The sequence below is a fragment of the Physella acuta genome, unplaced genomic scaffold, assembly GCF_028476545.2.
Source record: "Physella acuta isolate Inbredline_101_S28 unplaced genomic scaffold, ASM2847654v3 ptg000710l, whole genome shotgun sequence".
In the NCBI taxonomy this organism is placed as follows: domain Eukaryota; kingdom Metazoa; phylum Mollusca; class Gastropoda; family Physidae; genus Physella; species Physella acuta.
This window is the reverse complement of record NW_026732229.1, coordinates 465,854-486,692: the sequence shown is the minus strand read 5'-3', so window position 1 is coordinate 486,692 and position 20,839 is coordinate 465,854. Positions and strand designations below refer to the sequence as shown.

Here is a 20,839-nt window from a genome sequence, read left to right as displayed (position 1 = left end):
TATATATATATATATATATAATTATGTAAGGATGGGCCGACGAATATAACAAAGAAGGCGTCCCAGACAACGGAATAAAAACAAATTTCCCCCGAATGTAACTCCAGTTGATTTCCCTAAAAGCCGTCAGACAGATAAAAGCGAACATTTCCTCCATTAAGGCCCCATTTACTTGTGCGCCACTTGACCATGTTTCCTCTTGTCTAATAGCCGTCAGTCACGAGCTGTTCAATCAATGGGGTCAACATTTCGTGGGAAAATAGACCAGTCACACCATGGTTTCCATCCAAAGAGTCAACATTTCGTGGGGTAATAGACTAGTTAGAACATGGCTTCCATCTAAAGGGTCAACATTTTGTGGGGTAATAGACGAGTTACAACATGGCTTCCATCTAAACGGTGAACATTTTGTTGAGTAATAGACTAGTTGCAACATGGCTTCAATCTAAAGGGTCAACATTTCGTGGGGTAATAGACTAGTTACAACATGGTTTCCATCTAAAGGGCCAACATTCGTTGGTAATAGACTAGTTACAACGTGGCTTCCATCTAAAGGGTCAACAGTTCGTGGGTAATAGACTAGTTACAACATGGTTTCCGTCTAAAGGGTCAACATTCGTTGGTAATAGACTAGTTACTATATAACTTCCATCTAAAGGGTGAACATTGCAAAATGGCTTCCATCTAAAGGATTAACATTTCACAGACCATTACCACTACCGCATTTTTCTGTGGGGGTTTTGTTGGGGGGGGGGGGGGGGAGTGAAACCAAACTTAAGTTACGAGTAATATAATTTGGACAACTTTAAGACACCCTTATTAATGTTAGGCAAATACCAACATAATACGATTCTGAAGTGTACAATGGTTTAAATAAGTTTAATGTTAATGCTAACCACTGCCATATGTCGTGTCGTTGTTTTAACTGCACCCTGTAACACCGTGGATCAATACGTTTCTGTGTCGCCGTTTTCACAAGTCTTAAAACCTAAACACACGACCAAACAAAGTTATGTGACAGATACAAATTTAACTAATGAAATGACTCATTTCGTCTATGCGGTGTATTAAAAAAAAAAGAAAAAAAAATACTACCCGTTCTAAAATAAAATTGATTAATATCTTTACTACGAGACATAACATAAATATTATAAACACAGGGTCGTGTACGTTTGATCTCCATGGGGATGAAGAAAACAACATGCAGACATAAACAAACAAATCCATGGATACATTGACAACACGCGGCTATTCTACAAAAACAGCACGTCTCTACCCCTCAACATAAACCCTAACACCCAACATGCTAATCTCTGTCGTATACACAAATCTATTCGCGTTAATCCCCTAACACGATACATGCCCCACATCCGACACAACGTTCAACCCACTTTGACTTTCTCTATTCAGCTCTAACTTCTGTAACAAACTTTCCAAATCCCCTCCATTCAAAACGCGGCTACTGTTTCATAAAGTGATCAATAAAAAAAAATCTAAATTAACTATTAACAACTTAGAACGTCACTCTGTGAGGAGGTGTTATGGCAGATTGGGAGTGGGTAATAGACACAAAATGACGTCAGTGTGGGGCCCATACAGACTGAGATAGAGCAGGGTGTAAGAAATTAGCTGGGATTTTTGATAAACTGGAGTTTTTATGTCGCCATTTTAACAAACTATGTGAATTAGTGGTTGAATGGGCAGGAGTGGTCCTAAACATGGTCTATACGACTTAGATAACACACACACAAATATATATATATATATATATATATATATATATATATATATATATACTTATTTATGTATTTATATGTCGAGTGTATAGAGGACAAACGCAGTATGTAAACAAATATAATCTCGAGAAAAATTTGGTTATAAATCTAATTCTAATATTAAAATAATCAACATATTATGTTTAAACATTCATCGATTATTTGCATTCTACTTTTCTGACATTGTACATGAGTGTTCTTGTAGCTTATATTATTGACAATATAAGTAGAAATGTACATCGATTTCACAAAATAAAAGTGGACATACTGCATTTGACTTCCATTCACGCGATATGTGATGTATTAAAATGAATGTAATGACAGTATGAGGTTTATAATGTGACACCACCAAACTAGACCATCAAGGGTAGACGACTAACTAGCTAGACACGCCACCACAAATAACAAGGAAGGACTGAATGTTTATTAGTGCTGATCATGTGGTGGTGTGTGTGGGGGGGGGGGGGGGGTGGTGACAGCGGTGGACCGGATGTCTGCAATCAATCGGTCTCCACCAACAGGAGATTACTGGCTTCAAGACTTCCTCCTACAGATTTCATGAGCCCTTCATAGCTAGTTAATACACAATTTGTTTCCCCAAGCTATCGACCACTAACATACCCGGGATTTAATTTTTTTTTCTTCTCTAGTTGGAAAAAAAGAAATCTCGTATAATTCAGTTTTAAGGCAGACTGCTATGGAGGTGTACTTTACCCAGCGGGTGAGATTATTTAATTTCACCAAATAATCTAATTTACAGATGCATTTTTAATATTACGAATAATTTCCGCTATTTCTCGAAGCGTCTGTCTACACGCCATTTCTAGAAAATAGTGTACCACGCGCACGCATTGACACGCACTTTTGTGCCATACACCAAGTCTATTTGTGCTTATCACCAACAATTGCGTTATATCACTTGAGTGAGGCTAGGCTAGTCTCTGAGTGCTGAACAAATAGAGTTATGACATCTGATTAAGTCAACTCTCCACTGGCTGAATGACATGTACATTGACATCTATGTCAGGTGTGTGTTAGTGAGTGGGGGGGGGGTGAGGAGTGGGGGTGAAATCCCTTCCTGTGGATGTCAAATTGCTCTCCAAATGTGGAGATAAGTCAATCAATCTTCCTGTGTAAACCAATCAATACTCCTTAAAAACAAGGTGTAAATTTGAGATCGGGGGAAGGGGGGGAGGAGAGAGAGAGAGAGAGAGAGAGAGAGAGAGAGAGAGAGTGTGTGTGTGTGTGTGTGTGTGAGAGAGAGAGAGAGAGAGAGAGAAAGGGTGAACTCGTGTTTTCTCAGAAAGTGTGTGAAGGACTTGGTCGTGTGACGTCTGCTTCATTAGACCGGAAGTGTTAGTTGTCAAGTTGGTGTGTCGTCAAGTAGACCAGTCAATACACTGGGCTTGGCGTAGGGGCATGTTTATTTCGTTCTCCGACTGGCCTTATCGCCATACACGAGCAGTGTTTAGCTTTTTAAACTGTTCGACCCTACACTGAGGTCTGATTTTATGAAGAAAAAAAATTAACACCATACACCGAGATGTGTAACTTACCATAGAATATTTCGGCCAACATTAAGTAGACAACGCCTATTTTATCACCACAAGACAACAGTCCCCAACTATAGCTGTCGCAAGCAATTTTACATCTAAATCGGTAAATATCCCAGTAGTCGGCATTTCACAGACTACAATCACACCATTACATATAATAGATCTAGAAATTTTTATAAGCATTTTCTTTTTAAAAAAAGTTGAGAAGGGATGAATTGACAATTTGACAATAAAGTCACGGCAAGTCTGCAGCCCCCCCCCCCCCCCCTTGCAATATTCTACAATAATGAGTATCGCCTTTCTTTAGTTTATCTAACTCCTATTGTTTCTTGTGAAATATTAAAGAACCGCATTGGATAATGTTGGGTAAGTTCTCGCTACAGGCGAACACATAAGACGTTAGCGACATCAATCCTGTTTCCAGACATCTTCACCACGTAAGCCTCTTTCCTTGTCCTCAATATTGTACTCATCTTCCTACAATCTCCTTACAAAAATCTCTAAAGGCACCAATCGGTGTCCTCATCTCACCCCCACGGCCATATTTTAAGAATCACTGTCTGATAACTGTTTACAGATTACACCAGGGTATGTAAGACCCGCCAAGTTGTGCCACAACACTTAGTGAATGTAAACTTTCTAAGTATAGATTTTGTCACAAGTCAGCAGCATAAACAAAAACACGTTTTCTTCTGACTTCTAAAGTTTCAAACTGCTGGAGCTAAGAAACATTAAGGTGGCATAGCACCTGCAATAGCTAGAAGTATTTTCTACAGTTTGTTCTATAACCAATGGCTAGGTCTATGGACGATGTAAGCCACTTAACGTTAAGGTTGTCAGACCCCATTTTTTTTGTCACGAACTGTCACACTCAGCCCCACCCCAGCCTCGTCATATTTCTATGTCAGGAAAAGAGACTAAAACAACTACATTTCTAAAACTAACGCCCTACCCTGTCGCCACGACCTACCCCACCCTTAAGGCGGGGTATCAAAACAACATCCTTGTTAAGCCTACAGCCACGCAACCAAGCTACTAAAGTGGCTAACAACGTTATAACTAAACTGTTTTTTTTTAAATGTGTAAAGCACTGTCTTGTTTTAAGCCCCCTCCCCCCCCCCCCCAAATTCACACCCTTTCCAATACAATCACATTACATTTTTAACCCCCCCCCCCCCCCGCATCAAGACCCCTTCTCATATTACCACAAAATCAAGTTTTTGGACCCCACCCCCAAGCCATTCATTATCAAATTTTGACCCCCCCCCCCCTCCCCATTCTTCCCTATCAACACCCTTCTCATATTACCACAAAATTACGTTTTTATACCCCCCCCCCCCCGCCCCCAAACCACTCATTATCATGTTTTGACCCCCCTCCCCCCACGTCAAACTCCAATTAAACCCCAACCGTTCTACAATTTATGGAGGCAGTTTTCATATGCATGTTTTGTTACCCATTAAAAAGACATAAACAAAAGCAGCGAGTAAGCCATACTTGTGCGACTTAAGCTTACAACAAGAAACAGATGCCACAACAATCCCGTTGGGCTTCAAGGTCTAATGATTTAAGCCGGCCTGAATCTAGTACTCGTGTAGACTTAGAAAGGTTCCCCACAAGTGAAGGTGATAGGCAAATCTCCTGTCAATACTGGTTTACCGTGGGACTACGGCAGCGAGATTTGGACGAGATTTGGACGAGGGCGGGAGGAATCAAGACGAGGTTCTGTTATGGTAGTAGATCCAGAGTTGAGCCCAATCGTTGTAGACACTAATCTTTGATTTGGGAGACGTACAGCTAAAGGTGTGTGTGTGTAGAGGTGTGTGTGGGGGGGGGGGGGGGTTTGGGTTACTTCCTACAATAAATGGAGTGGGGAGTGGGACAGGGACTGCACATTTTGTTTCTTATGATATAAGAAAGAAGGGGAGGTTACTTAGGTATTATAATACGACGATTTGTACACCAGTCTAGGTTTAAAAGATTTGTTGACAGAGTAAAACCCAGTGTTTTGTTAAGTATGAACTCACAGTGTCATGTGACAATGAGAAGTATTGTACAGGTACAGAAGATGAGTGCAAGGAATCTAGGACCTCACCCCACCCCCCGACCCCCATCACCCCCAGGTTATCCCCACCCATAGAATATATATTGTACAAATCCCTATCAATTTCTATATCCACATCCAACTCCCTATCGCTAACTTTATTCCAAACACTAACCTTAACTCTATTCCTATTTTTATCTCTAACCTTATCACTAAATTACCCATAACCTATCCCTAAATTGACAGGGGATAACTGACAAGACAGGGTCATGCCCAAATGCAAATATATATTATACAAGAAAGGAGGAAGTGACCAGAGAATGACCCAGGTAGAGGAGGGGGGAGGGGGCTGGCAATGCCTTGTCTCTCATCAAAGATCAGTTACAATACATATATTGTGTGTGTAAATATGTACAGGTAAACACAAGGTGTATGGTGTCATGTATAGGTACACAAACACACGTTCAGGTGAGGCAGGAGAGCTGATATAGATGCACACCTAGGCTGATGTACTCACCCCTGAGGCCTGGTCCGTCAGTGTCTGGGTCACCACAATGTTGAAGACTGCATGTGACCTTGAACTCTCGCTGTTCATGTTGGTGGCAGCCACGGTCCTAGACTTGTTGCCCTCGCTCATCAGATTGTCAATGTCCTGCAATCAACATCATTAGGTCATAGGTCATAAGGTCATTAGGTCCTAACAATAAGATTGCCAATGTCCTGAAATCAACATCATTAGGTCATAGGTCATTAGGTCCTAACAATAAGATTGTCAATGTCCTGCAATCAACATCATTAGGTCATAGGTCATTAGGTCCTAACAATAAGGTTGTCAATGTCCTGCAATCAACATCATTAGGTCATTGGTCATTAAGTCATAGGTCATTAGGTCCTAACAATAAGATTGTCAATGTCCTGCAATCAACATCATTAGGTCATAGGTCATTAGGTCCTAACAATAAGATTGTCAATGTCCCGCAATCAACATCATTAGGCCATAGGTCATTAAGTCAAAGGTCATTAGGTCCTAACAATAAGATTGTCAATGTCCTGCAATCAACATCATTAATTCATAGGTCATTAGGTCTTAACAATAAGGTTGTCAATGTCCTGCAATCAACATCATTAGGTCTTAGGTCATTAGGTCCTAACATGGAGGTTGTCAATGTCATAAAATCAACACCATTAGGTCATACAATTAGGTCATTGTGTCCTGATAAAATCAGATTGTCAATGTCCTAAATACATCATCTGGTCCTATGGTTGATATCACACAAGTGATTCCATGTCTTCAATACAACATCATCAGGCCCTAGCATTAATTTACACTAATACAATCAGATTATATTCTACATGTCACAACTATTGATTTATTTCAATGTAAGCATTTAAAAAATATTTCTAGTTAAAAATAATTAAAAAACATCATGTGCAATTATTTAAAATTATGAAACATTATTGATTTATTAAACAAATGTCTAAGCAGATTTTTTAAGAACATAAAAAATATATTCCTTCAAAAATTAATATCAAATTAAATATCCTAAGGGAAATTTGCTGCAAATAAACACATTTCTTCACAAATCAATACATTAACAAGATGATATACATAGTTTACAAAAAAACCTCAGCATAGCCACAAAAAAATAGTTACATTTAAAGAAAAAAAAAACATGAAATATTTATTATGTGATAAAATTGGATGGGACATGTCTAGCCAAGGGAAGTAATCAGTAAAAAGGAATTTAGCAGCAAATAAAACTAATTTTTTTTTAAAAACATTTACTTTAAACAAATTCAGAGTAATAATTTAATAATTGTTTACCAGATGCAATAGCCTATAAAAATGTTGAAAGAATTGTCTATAGAAAATTAAAATTATAGGGATTTGATAAAAACGGGTCATGTCTTCACCTCTAAGTGAGTTTACTGTTTACAACTTACCTCAAATGATGAGACCACACACATTGAAAGACCATCGACGTAAGGACCAAGTATATTGTGCTCTCTCACTTTCAAATTCTGCTTCGATCTGCAAACAAAAGGTTTTAATTATATTCACTTTTTAAAACAAATAACGATAACTCAAACAAACAAAAAATCTCAAATAATTTAAAGAGTTAGCTCCCTTAGCAGACATTGCATTTGGATTTTTTACCCCAGATTTTTTCTTTTAAATTTTTGTATTTTATTTTCCATAGTAAATGCGAAATTGTGCGGAGGATTTTACCCTTTGGGGTCGAGCAGGTCGTGAACTTTCTCGTTGTAGATTTCCATGTAGGACACCTCGATCTTACACGAGTGGCTGGGGGTGGTGATGCTGGCGATGGTGTCAAACAGGGCGTCACACAGCCGGGGGATGATGCCCTTCTGCTCGGGGGTGCCCATCATGGTGTAAGACTTGCCTGAACCTGTGGGGGTATACAGTGATGTCAGGTGCATTGTAATAAAGGTAATGTCGGGGGCACTGTACATAAACAGTGATGTCAAGGGCATTGTACAAAAAGTCATGTCGAAGGCAGTTTACAAACAGTGATATTAGGGGCAGTGTACAAAAAGTGATGTTGGGGGCATTATAGATTATACATCACTGATGTCGAGGATGTAGTACAGAAAATTTTGTCAGGGCATTGTAAAAATTGATTTTACAGCAGGGTATACACAGCAATGCCAGGGGCATTTGGTTCACAATGATGTAAAGGGCATATACTAGTTATAAATAGATGTACGTCATAATAATGCTACCTTCCAGTTCACCTAGAATCAAGTAGGGCGGTCTTGTCAGAGTAAAGAGTGTTTGTTAGACCAAATTTTGAAGTCAGTTGTTTTTACAGTAAGGATTAGCGTTGTTTACCTTAAAATTCACATAATAGATAACAATTTACTTTGTAAAAGATGTACTTGAAACAAGACCTAGGAAAACTATGTGAATTACCTGTCTGACCGTAAGCAAATATACAGCCATTGTAGCCTTCAAACGCTCTCTCCAAGATGCCGCGACCCAGGGCGTTAAACACATGTTCCTGAGCTGAAACACAAGAGGTCAAAGGTTAATGGCACGTCTTATATGGGGTTTTGTGACACTTTTATACAGTCTGTGTTGGGAGATCAAACATGGCATTAATAGTTCAAATGGGACAAACGTAAAAACATCTAGTTAGGGACTGTTATATAATTTTTTTTTAAAATTGGCGAATGTGCGTACTTATATATTAGTGTGTGTACATGTAGGGATGATTTCTCTGTTAGCTGTTAGAGATGGGTGTTTTTATGTTGTTGTATTTTTTTGGATGGTGTTGTGCTTATCTCGTGGGTAAGGTTGTAGTTGATGTTCGTAGGGTTAAGTTGTATGTATATATCTTTATATATATATATATATATATATATATATATATATATATATATATATATATATGTGTATATATATATATATATATATATATATAAGTAGAGAGAGAGAGAGAGAGAATGTATGTAGACATAAAACAAAACTAACTCTGAATGAGCAGGCCGACATGTACACACTTGCCAACCCACCGAGGCACCGACGCGGACGATAACGCAATTCATTTCTCCATTTTCTACGCGCCCCCGTCCCCTCCACACCGCGGCATGTCGTCCCAGCGTACCCCAATTATTTGTAAACACAATAGAGCATGTCTCGGGAATGGCCGTAACCTAATTATCCCAGAAAATCATTAACCCCATAATGACGGCGTGTGTCCATCGGGTTCTACCAGAAAGAAAACTGAGTGTCTTAATGCCCGACTATGCAAATACATTAAAGGCCCGCCTTGCCCTCCCAGAATCTGTATTAGGAAGAAATATTTTCTTTAAAAGGCCGCAATTAAATGACACCATATTACCCCCACCACCAACACTATCCTGCCAGAGCAAATACAAGGGAAAAGTCCCACGGTGTTAATGAAGTTTTAAGAGCTTCACCCAATGTTTCGTTTCAAGCAACATTATCATCCACTTTATGATAAAACATCACCATCGCGCCTATGATAAAACATGTGCATCCTCTACAATAAAGCACCTCCATCGTCTATTAAAGCACCTCTATTCTCTTTAAAATAAAGCATCCCCTGCCTCTCTATAATCATTATCGTATTTTCCCGTTCGTGCCCAAGACACACGGGGTAGATGAAGTAGAGTTCTTCTGTTTCAGGGACCTCGGCATAGTGTGGTCAGCTGTATGCCCAGCCGCCTTAACTTTCCGTAACGTGAGTCAGGTACCGTTAGGCCATGACCTCACTCTATATTTAAGCACCTTTATCCTGTATATAATCAAACGTCTTTATTGTTCTTATAATAAAGAACACCCACCCCTTTTGGTAAAAGCACCTCCTTCCTCCCTATTATAAAGTACCTATCCTCCGTGTAATTAATGCATTACATTTTATACTACTGCCTCCTCCTATAAAATAACACCTACACCCTCCGACATCGATACCACAATACTACCAACTCGGCAACAGCTTCACTCTGCAAACTGCAACCACAACTTTACCCAAACAAACATCAACAACAACTTTACCCAAGAGATAACCACAACACCCTCAACAAACCACACAGAAAAACAACAACATAAAAACACCCATCTCTAACGGCCAACAAAGAAATCATCTCCACATCCAGGCTTTAGCTGGCTAAAAACGGAATAAATATAAATAGACGGGGCTAGACAAATGTATCCCAGACTCCATCAACGTAAACACGTTTTTGTGTGTTTAACCTCGTTAAAGACACAATGATGTAACAAAGTCTTTGATTTCACATGGCTGGGGTATAAATAACAATAGGGTAAACTGGGTGGTATCGTACAACCATATAGGGGGTTTATAAGCAATGGGGTAAAATGGGTGGTATCGTAGATCATATAGGGGGTTTATAAGTAATGGGGTAAACTGGGTGGTATCGTACAACCACATAAGGGGTGGTATCGTACAACCATATAGGGGCTTACAACTAATGGGGGTGGTATCGTACAAACATATAGAGGGTTACAAGCAATGGGGTAAAATGGGTGGTATCGTACAACCATATAGAGGGTTTCCATGCAATGGGGAGAGTTTATGACATCATGGATTAGGTAAAAAAAACGTTTAGTCGGAACAGCAAAAGATTACGAAATAGAGTACACAATGGAAACGATTTGTTATAAAAGATTATGGACGAATGAAGAACATTTAACGCTATAGGAGCTTGTTATGTTGTCGTGTAATGATTTAGAAAACAAAAAGCCACTAAACAAAAGCAAATATGAAGAATTAATGTTCTAAGATTATCTTGCAGACCTGGTCCTTACTAGAGGTTCCATGGCATCATTGTGTTAGGATTAAGGTTAAAGTGTTTGTCTTAGTACGCTTAGTTTTAGGTTCATCCTAGCTACATATCATTGTTAGCAGCATACACATAATACACTAGATACCAAACCTCACAAAACTAATTTCACACACACACATACACACACACATCTGCAGCGGAACTGCTCCAACCCCACACAGCTAGTCACGACACTGCCCCCATCCCACCTCCCCCACACCTACCTCGGGCACCTAACTGACCCCTCCATAAGAGTATTAAAACAGCGGTTATCATTCTTAAAGCTACATCACTCAACGGAATAAATTGGCCATTCTTTATTCTCCTCAAGACTTTATTAAGCTAAATTAAACGAGCTAAGGATATTTTTTTATCATTTAAAGCATTTTTTTTTATAATTTAGAAAAAAAAATTAATTAACAGTTTACAATTATTTTTTTATATTTCAGCTGGCTTAAGATTAGAAAAATGAAATTTCTTATGTTGTTTTCATCACATTTTTTTTATGTTCAGCCAGTGATGAATGACCGGTGTATGTAAAGATGATGTGGGTGGGGGCTGGGGGGGGTTGGTGGTAAAAGGTGAGCGGATGCTGGTGGGGGGTTGTTAATGGGGGCTGGATGTGGATGAGTGGTAAATGGTGGGTTGAAAACTGGGTGGTAAATGGGGGCTGGATGCTGGGGGGTGGTACATTATACGACGAGTAATAAATGGGGAGTGGGTAGTAGAGGGATGGTGAGTCTATATTGTTCGGTTGTAAATGATGGGTGGGTGGGTAAATTGTGGGTAGGTAGTATATTGTAGGTGGTATATTGTGGGTGTTAAATGGTGTCCTAAATGCAGGTGAGTGGTAAAGAACGGTTCATGTAGACGACATCCATACCATCATTTAACCTTGCAGCACCACACACCTCACACAGTTCTCTCACACATCACCTCACACCCCCACAGTTCTCTCACACCCACAGGTCTCTCACACATCACCTCACACCCTCACAGTTCTCCCACACATCACCTCACACCCACACAGTTCTCTCACACGTCACCTCACACACACACAGTTCTCCCACACAACACCTCACACCCACACACGTCTGCCGCTGTCCTAATGAACATATAAACCAATCAAGTCTTATTGAACACGTCAATCAAGTAATCAGCGGTATGTATACCATTGCATCAACTGATCCTTTTCAATACTGAATGTGCATCGATCCAACGTCCAAACTAGAAGGTTAATAAGTATTTTTTTTTTAATATCCGCGCTTCCAGATTAGAAGTTCATTAAACTTACTAAAACAGTCTCAACTCATTAAGCCTGGCCAGTTTAGAACTTCATTAAACCGTGCTAAAAGTTCCAACTCATTCTACTTGGCTAGATTACAGCTTCATTTAACTTACTAATACAGCCTTAACTCCTTCAGACTTCAATAATCTCATCATTCGTGTTAGCCGACATGTTTAAGTAGCCAGATACGATGCTCCAACTTCTTCTCTTACAACTGAAGAAGTTTACAGAAGGTAATAGAGAATCAACAGGAGAGGAATTCAAACGCAAATTAACTGATGCATTAAAGGCAGGATTTAGATTTAGATTTAACAAGAATAAAAACAAATGCCAATTGTATTCATACAACTCATTGCAAATCTTCAGCTGATTTTTATGTTAAGTAAATACATTGTGTAGAATTTTGATAAATTGAAAGAAAATTGAATAGCGAAACTTATCAAGGCGAGCGCCATTAAAAAACGCGAGACATCCATCAATAAAGCATTCATCATTTCAAAGACAAACATGAAGAGAAACTCCGGCACATTTCACGGGCCAGCGACTCTAGAATCTGAATGCAATCAACAAACCCTTTTGTGTGTGTCGCTATTAGGAGCCAGCCAAGCGTGGATACTCGGCTATCAGTGGCTCTTCATCTTGGACGGATGAAATGGGAGAGAAAATGGGAGCCGGGATACACGCGAGATGATGACGTGATGCACGCGAGGTAATGACGTGATACATGCCAGATGATGACGTGATGCACGTGACATTATGACGTTATACACGCGAGATGATGACGTGATGCACGCGAGGTAATGACGTGATACACGCGAGGTAATAACGTGATACACGCAATATGATGACGTGATACACGCAAGATGATGACGTGATACACGCGAGATGATGACGTGATACACGCAAGATGATGACGTGATACACGCGAGATGATGACGTGATGCACGCGAGGTAATGACGTGATGCATGCCAGATGATGACGTGATACACGCAAGATGATGACGTGATACATGCGAGGTAATAACGTGATACACGCAATATGATGACGTGATACACGCAAGATGATAACGTGATACACGCGAGATGATGACGTGATACACGCAAGATGATGACGTGATACACGCGAGATGATGACGTGATACACGCAAGATGATGACGTGATAGACGCAAGATGATGACGTGATAGACACGAGATGATGACGTGATGCACTCGATGCGGTGACGTGGTACACTCGACTCAGATAAACACCAAAAGTGTAAGTTGTAATAGATATATCGAGAGTGGAACTGATCACAGTATGTAGGTTGGCCATCATACCGCTGTTTAAGGTGATGTGTGAACGTGACAACACAATTACAAATTTTTCCACAAAACTTCTTTTTAAAATAGGGGCACAGAACCTTGTATAATCAAGTGCAGTGCAAGCTTCTCCTACTGAACTCGACTTAAAGCAATAAGAGTCACAAATTGTATTTACAAAATCAACAAGAAACACAGGGGTGAGGAGTCTAGCCGTGTAGTACTCAGCAACTCGGGTTGCCAATAAACGATCAGACAGACCTGATAACGACCTTGTTAAACGTCACGAGAAGCGGGTGTATCTCTGGCACAACATTCACACGTACACTGGGGCAGGTATACGCCATCTTGCCACCCCCCCCCCTACACACACACATCTTCAACACTCACACACCCAAATAATGATCTGTCTACAGTCCCACCTCCTCTACAACACGATGACTACACTCCTTTCTGACTGAAACAAGTATGTAGTCTAGCTGCTGACATTACACCTCTCATGTCTTGGATAAGAAACATCTCTCCAACGAGATCCAATACAATGGGGTTGAACAGCTGACGTCGGCAATACAGGAACCAGTCGCTTCATAATTTTGTAAATGCCACTCAGAATCGCCCCTCTCCCCACACCTCCCATGAACCTCCTGTCATTGAAATCCCCTAACGTTTCCGCCCTGACACTGACTGTAGACAGACATACTCCCCCCCTACCCCCCCCCCCCCCCACCCAAGTCTCGTGTCGAAATGACTGAAACACTATCCTTACATATTGTTATATCGTCTACTCCCTTCCTCACCTCCATACTGACACCCACCGTAAAGGTGACTATACCAATCTAAAATTAGCCATTTTTAAGCAACCATCGATGAGCACTAAACGATTAGGTCACGTGCAGCCCAGAACCTCAGCTTAAAAGATGGTGAGCGAATTGGAAATGAGCCACAGATGCCAAATCCCGCTAGTAAAGTGACGGCTGGTGTATACAGAGTTTTACCTGCGCTACCCTTGCTATTGAGTTAAACGAAAAAAATAATTCCTTCTTTACCTTGAACTCTATACAGGATAAACTCATAGCAGGGGAATGTTTGTAAACAAGAGAGAATCTATTTATTTAAAGATGAAAGGATGGGTTAGGAAGTTAAAGACAAAGGGTCAAAGTGCATCGATACATAAAAATGTGGAAATGAATTCAAAGTTAAAGCACATCACTAGAATTTGAAATGTGGAACCAACCTTTGTAAAGTCTCAGCATGAGATAAAGTACGTTAACAGATGTGGAGATGAGAGAACTTAAAATTCGAAAGTCAAAACAATGTCAAATAACTAAAGATTTTATTCTGTACTTAGTGCAGACAGTTAAATCAGAATGTCCAAGTATTAGAGACTGTCTCGTGTACTTAGTGCAGACACTTAAATCAGAATGTCCAAGTATTAGAGACTGTCTCGTGTACTTAGTGCAGACACTTAAATCAGAATGTCCAAGTATTAGAGACTGTCTCGTGTACTTAGTGCAGACAGTTAAATCAGAATGTCCAAGTATTAGAGACTGTCTCGTGTACTTAGTGCAGACATTTAAATCAGAATGTCCAAGTATTGAAGACGGTCTCCTGTACTTAGTGCAGTCACTTTAATCAGAATGTCCAATTATTAAAGACTGTCTCGTGTACTTGGTGTACCCCACACCACCATTACTTGCAGCATCCACTTCAGTCCGTCTTGGGTCAAGTAGTGTGATCTCCCTTACGGACAGTGGTTCAACAAGGTGAAGGTCAGAGTACCGGAGATCAATCAAGTAAATTAGTCCTAATCGTCCAGCTACATTAAACAGTTGCCTGCACACAGTAGGGTACCTGGTGCAGGTATTGACAACAGTCGCCTGCACACAGGAGGGCCTCTGGTGCAGGTATTGACAACAGTCGCCTGCACACAGGAGGGTCACCGGTGCAGGTATTGACAACAGTCGCCTGCACACAGGAGGGCCTCTGGTGCAGGTATTGACAACAGTCGCCTGCACACAGGAGGGTCACCGGTGCAGGTATTGACAACAGTCGCCTGCACACAGGAGGGTCACCGGTGCAGGTATTGACAACAGTCGCCTGCACACAGGAGGGTCTCTGGTGCAGGTATTGACAACAGTCGCCTGCATACAGGAGGGTCCCTGGTGCAGGTATTGACAACAGTCGCCTGCACACAGGAGGGTCTCTGGTGCAGGTATTGACAACAGTCGCCTGCACACAGGAGGGTCCCTGGTGCAGGTATTGACAACAGTCGCCTGCACACAGGAGGGTCTCTGGTGCAGGTATTGACAACAGTCGCCTGCACACAGGAGGGCCTCTGGTGCAGGTATTGACAACAGTCGCCTGCACACAGGAGGGTCCCTGGTGCAGGTATTGACAACAGTCGCCTGCACACAGGAGGGTCTCTGGTGCAGGTATTGACAACAGTCGCCTGCACACAGGAGGGCCTCTGGTGCAGGTATTGACAACAGTCGCCTGCACACAGGAGGGTCACCGGTGCAGGTATTGACAACAGTCGCCTGCACACAGGAGGGCCTCTGGTGCAGGTATTGACAACAGTCGCCTGCACACAGGAGGGTCACCGGTGCAGGTATTGACAACAGTCGCCTGCACACAGGAGGGTACCTGGTGCAGGTATTGACAACAGTCGCCTGCACACAGGAGGGTCACCGGTGCAGGTATTGACAACAGTCGCCTGCACACAGGAGGGTCTCTGGTGCAGGTATTGACAACAGTTGCCTGCACACAGGAGGGTCTCTGGTGCAGGTATTGACAACAGTCCCCTGCACACAGGAGGGTCTCTGGTGCAGGTATTGACAACAGTCGCCTGCACACAGGAGGGTCACCGGTGCAGGTATTGACAACAGTCGCCTGCACACAGGAGGGTCACCGGTGCAGGTATTGACAACAGTCGCCTGCATACAGGAGGGTCCCTGGTGCAGGTATTGACAACAGTCGCCTGCATACAGGAGGGTCCCTGGTGCAGGTATTGACAACAGTCGCCTGCACACAGGAGGGTCCCGGTGCAGGTATTGACAACAGTCGCCTGCACACAGGAGGGTCTCTGGTGCAGGTATTGACAACAGTCCCCTGCACACAGTAGGGTACCTGGTGCAGGTATTGACAACAGTCCCCTGCACACAGTAGGGTACCTGGTGCAGGTATTGACAACAGTCGCCTGCACACAGGAGGGTCTCTGGTGCAGGTATTGACAACAGTCCCCTGCACACAGTAGGGTACCTGGTGCAGGTATTGACAACAGTCCCCTGCACACAGGAGAGTGCCTGGTGCAGGTATTGACAACAGTCGCCTGTACACAGGAGGGTCTCTGGTGCAGGTATTGACAACAGTCGCCTGCACACAGGAGGGTCCCGGTGCAGGTATTGACCAGGTGAGACCTGCGATAAGGGAAAACTCATCAAGGCCTCAACTTGTCCCACTCGCCACCGGCATCGCCCCGCCCTGGGCACGAGATACCCGGAAAAACTGGGAGGTGAAACAGTTCAACATGGGAGAAGTGTAAGTACCAGCAGATGAACATGGTGTGTAAGTATCAGCAGATGAACATGGTGTGTAAGTACCAGCAGATGAACATTTAAAATGTCTACACACAGATGTGAAAAAAAAAGGATGCACATTGGATTTGTGTACAAACAGCTGAACAACAAATGCACACATACAAAACGTATTGCGTATTATGTCACGTCTGTTATCAACCTTAACAAAAAAAAGTTATTTTGTAATAAGAAGCCCTCAGTATGTAACATATCCCATGTTTAAGAAGTGAAATAATATATTTTTATAATGTGGTTGCTATTGTTTTTCTTATGATTGTTTTTTGCTGTTATTTGAATTGTGCGTTGTTTTTGTTGTTTTTTTTTTATTTTTTTATATTTTTTTATATTATCAACACTTTTTAAAAAATAGATTTATCTTTTAATTTCGACAAAAATGTTTAGAGGAAAAATAAAAAGTGTATATTATAAAAAGGAGAAATTGATACGTACGCACATACAAGAAATCACCATAGTAAACGACTATCGCATAAAAGTAGATAATATCACCTACGTTTTTTACACTTTTGTCAAGTAGAGCGTGCCTGATCTTACCCAACTATGATGAGTGTCTAACTCCCGTTAGGGAAAATATAGGCGGCTGGGCATAGCGCTTACCGTACTATCATTACATATGCCGAGGTCACAGAAGGTGAACTCTACTTCACTTGCTTCTTAGACCGTTAAGTTCGTAAGTGAACTTTACAGTTCTCGCAATACTGATACAACCTACATTACACTTCAACAAAAAATGATGTAGGTTAGTGAGAACAACTGAGATAGATGTATTTATCAATGGCAATAAAGCAAATGTCTGATCAATATCAATGGGACGACTACCACCCCATGTAAACACAAGCCCCTGCGTGTTAGGGGGTCGCATAAACAAGCCCCTATGTCACGTGGTCAGTAGCCAGTAGATAAAGAGGAACCAGGTCACGTGGTTAGCGGCCAGTAGATAGAGAAGAACCAGGTCACGACGGCTGACCCGCTGAAATCTACCATCTCCCTGTCGGCCAGCACAAATTGATCGATCTGACCACAACTGGACAGCGGTCAGACATCACTAGGCCAATAGCTGGACCCTCTCCGGCCAATAACTGGACCCTCTCCGTCCAATAACTGGGTCCTCCCCGGCCAATAACTGGACCCTACCAAGCCAATGACTAATTCCAGTGCTAAGATATGTTTAAGCTTTTATTCGCATTAAAGAGAACCCAGATTTTTCTTCAGCCTTGGTTATTTTTAGGTTTGGTCTCGGATAGAGTCAATAGTCGTTTGTTGTTTGAGTACCGTAGAAAGATGTCCATAAACAAAACGGCTCCCTTTCCCCACCACATTAACCTAGATCTTTTACATCTTCATAAATACAGAGGGAAGTATAATATACGTATAGCTACCGATTATAGGGGGACTTTGCTAGTGTTAATGTCGTTACATAGTAAAGGTTTGCAGTATATCTGGGAACCTCCGATGAGGCGTGAATTACGCAGAGTACAGTCCAATGGATGCTCGCAAGGAGAAATCGTAGCTTAGTGAGAGAAATAGTATCAATTGGACCTTGAGAAAATAATATTCAACTGGACCTTGATAAAATGGTATTCAATTGGACCTTTGATAAAATGAAATTCAATTGGACCTTGAGGAAATGGTGTTCAATTGGACCTTGATAAAATTGTATTTAATTGTACCTTGAGGAGATGGTAAGAAAGACCTGGAGACATGACCTGAAAGAAGACACCTGGAGAGACTAGCCCTGGACAGAGACGTCTGGAAAGCTCTTGCCAGCGGCCTATGTCCCAGTAGGGACGACAGGCAAACACGATGACACGATGAGGAGATGGTATTCACTTGAACCTTGAGTAAATGATATTCACTGGGACATTTATCAAGTATTTTTCGCCAGGACCTTGATGAAATGACCCGCACAGGTAAATGCCGTACGTAGTGTGATGACGCTAGACAACAACATGTCGACACAACAAGGACAAGGTAGAGTGTGTGAGATCATCAGGTGTGTACAAGATATTCATTAACCCACACTGTGTTGTCCAGCCGTGATCGGACATCAAAAGCAGCGAGGTCAACTCACAACAAGATAGGTGCGGCAGAGACTAAGGTTAATGGCTGGTAAACGGAAAAAAAGTCACAAGAAAAAAAAAAAACAGAAAAAAAGTCACAGTTTTTGCTAGGAAAAAAAGTCACAGAAAAAAAGTCACAAAGGAAAAATGTTATCGGAAAAAAAGTCACAGAAATAAAGTCACAGAAAAAAAGTCACAAAAATATTTTTAGAAATATTTTTATTAATTTGTTAAGAGTTGTAAAATTTTGTATGTTTATTGTTGTGGGTTGTATTTTTTTATAGTATAAATTATTTATAGACGTTAAAAGACTTATCATTTATAACAATAGTAAGTAAAAATACTCTAAGATAATTAACACAACAATCTCAACTTTGTTACTTATTTAGTTAAATACGCGGTAGAAAAGTTAATTATAAAAGAAATTTAGGCACATTTTGCCGATGAGTTGAGGGCAGCAAGTCAGATGAACTTACCATTTCACGGTAATTTAATATTGGTATTTAAAATAAAAAAACACGATGAAAAACGTGGACTTTGGAGAATTCTATTAAATTCTTCTAATCTTAAGTTTAAAATAATTACAATCTACATACTTCATAATAAATATTTTTAGATGAATTATAAAAATTCATATGCGTATACAGCCTACACACATTACATTACATTCAATTAACCCTAAGTTAATTTGCACTCTCTAAATATTTAATACATAAAAGTAATAACAAATATCATGCAAATATATATTTGTGACTTTTTTCCTGTGACTTTTTTTCCTGTGACTTTTTTCCTGTGACTTTTTTTCTGTGTTTTTTTTTCCTGTGTTTTTTTTCCTGTGACTTTTTTTCCTACAATCTAATGGCTTGGGTGTTGGAAAGAAAGGTTAAGGGTTAAAGGTCAGTCACTGGCGCTACACTAGTTTGTGGCGTGGTACTAAAAATACCAAATTACAATTAAAATAAATTAGAAGGTGGGAATTATCAAATCCGAAAACATATTTTCTTGTTAACGTTTAAAAAAAAACTCTTTATCATTGTCCGCAAAACAATTTAAGATTTATTTTAATATATATTATTTTAAACTTCGCTAAAAAACATTGCTTTAATTACTTATAACAAATCATGCAGGGGGTATGCTAACATAAAATATGTGAGACCCACTGGTGTAAGAAACCCAAAACCCAATCTTCATATTGATGGCAAATGAGCAGAATGATAATTGCATTTTTAATGCGAGGCGCCTTATAATAATGGCATGCTCCAATTATTCAATGCCACTGAGAAACGGGGAAGCGAACGGGTCGTTAATAGCCAATTGATAATCGGGATACGCGATCTAATTATTGCTAGAATTAATATTGAAAAGGAGTGGGGTATTTTTTTATTGGCATCGCGGGTATGAATATAAACGATATGATTTTTTAAAGGATGTTTATAAAATAAAATTCAACCCATTCATTTTTTAAAGTTATCAATTTTAACGCTTTTGATCAATTTTAACGGTTGTGATCAATTTGAACGGTTGGGTGGAACGTTAGCCTAGACGTGCTGGAAGTTTTATTCTATCAATGTTGATGTGGAAGATATATTGCTCCGTGATCTGTGGGGCAATGCTCTCTGTGGTGAGTGGAGGGGGGGGGGGGTATGTGTGTATGGTGAGGGGGGGGGGGGGGGCGGTCTCGGTATTCGCCAGCGACCAGTCGGATATTCTTGTCGTGACGGCTTGCTTTTTGACGTGCACAAAATGGAAATATGTACTTACAAAAAAAAACATTTCAACAATATTTTATAGTAGGATAATTCAATACTTAAGAAAGACAAAAAGCTTGTGTAAAAAAAACTTAGAATTTATGAAGTCTATTAAATTATCCATAAAGGGAAAAAAATGCATAT

At 40.6% G+C, this 20,839-nt stretch overlaps 1 protein-coding gene across 8 annotated transcripts in view; it reads right to left on the bottom strand.

Annotated features, from left to right (window-relative positions):
• The window catches only part of LOC131949721 (kinesin-like protein KIF13B), a 279,264-nt gene that overhangs the window by 152,004 nt on the left and 106,421 nt on the right, over nt 1-20,839 (bottom strand). For all 8 annotated transcript variants that reach the window (XM_059311582.1, XM_059311583.1, XM_059311585.1 and 5 more), the window contains exons 5-8: nt 8,311-8,403; nt 7,606-7,786; nt 7,320-7,407; nt 5,893-6,027 (exon numbers count right to left, since the gene is read on the bottom strand). In XM_059311582.1, coding sequence (XP_059167565.1) covers nt 5,893-6,027; nt 7,320-7,407; nt 7,606-7,786; nt 8,311-8,403 — 497 coding nt within the window. The remainder of the gene's footprint in view (nt 1-5,892; nt 6,028-7,319; nt 7,408-7,605; nt 7,787-8,310; nt 8,404-20,839) is intronic.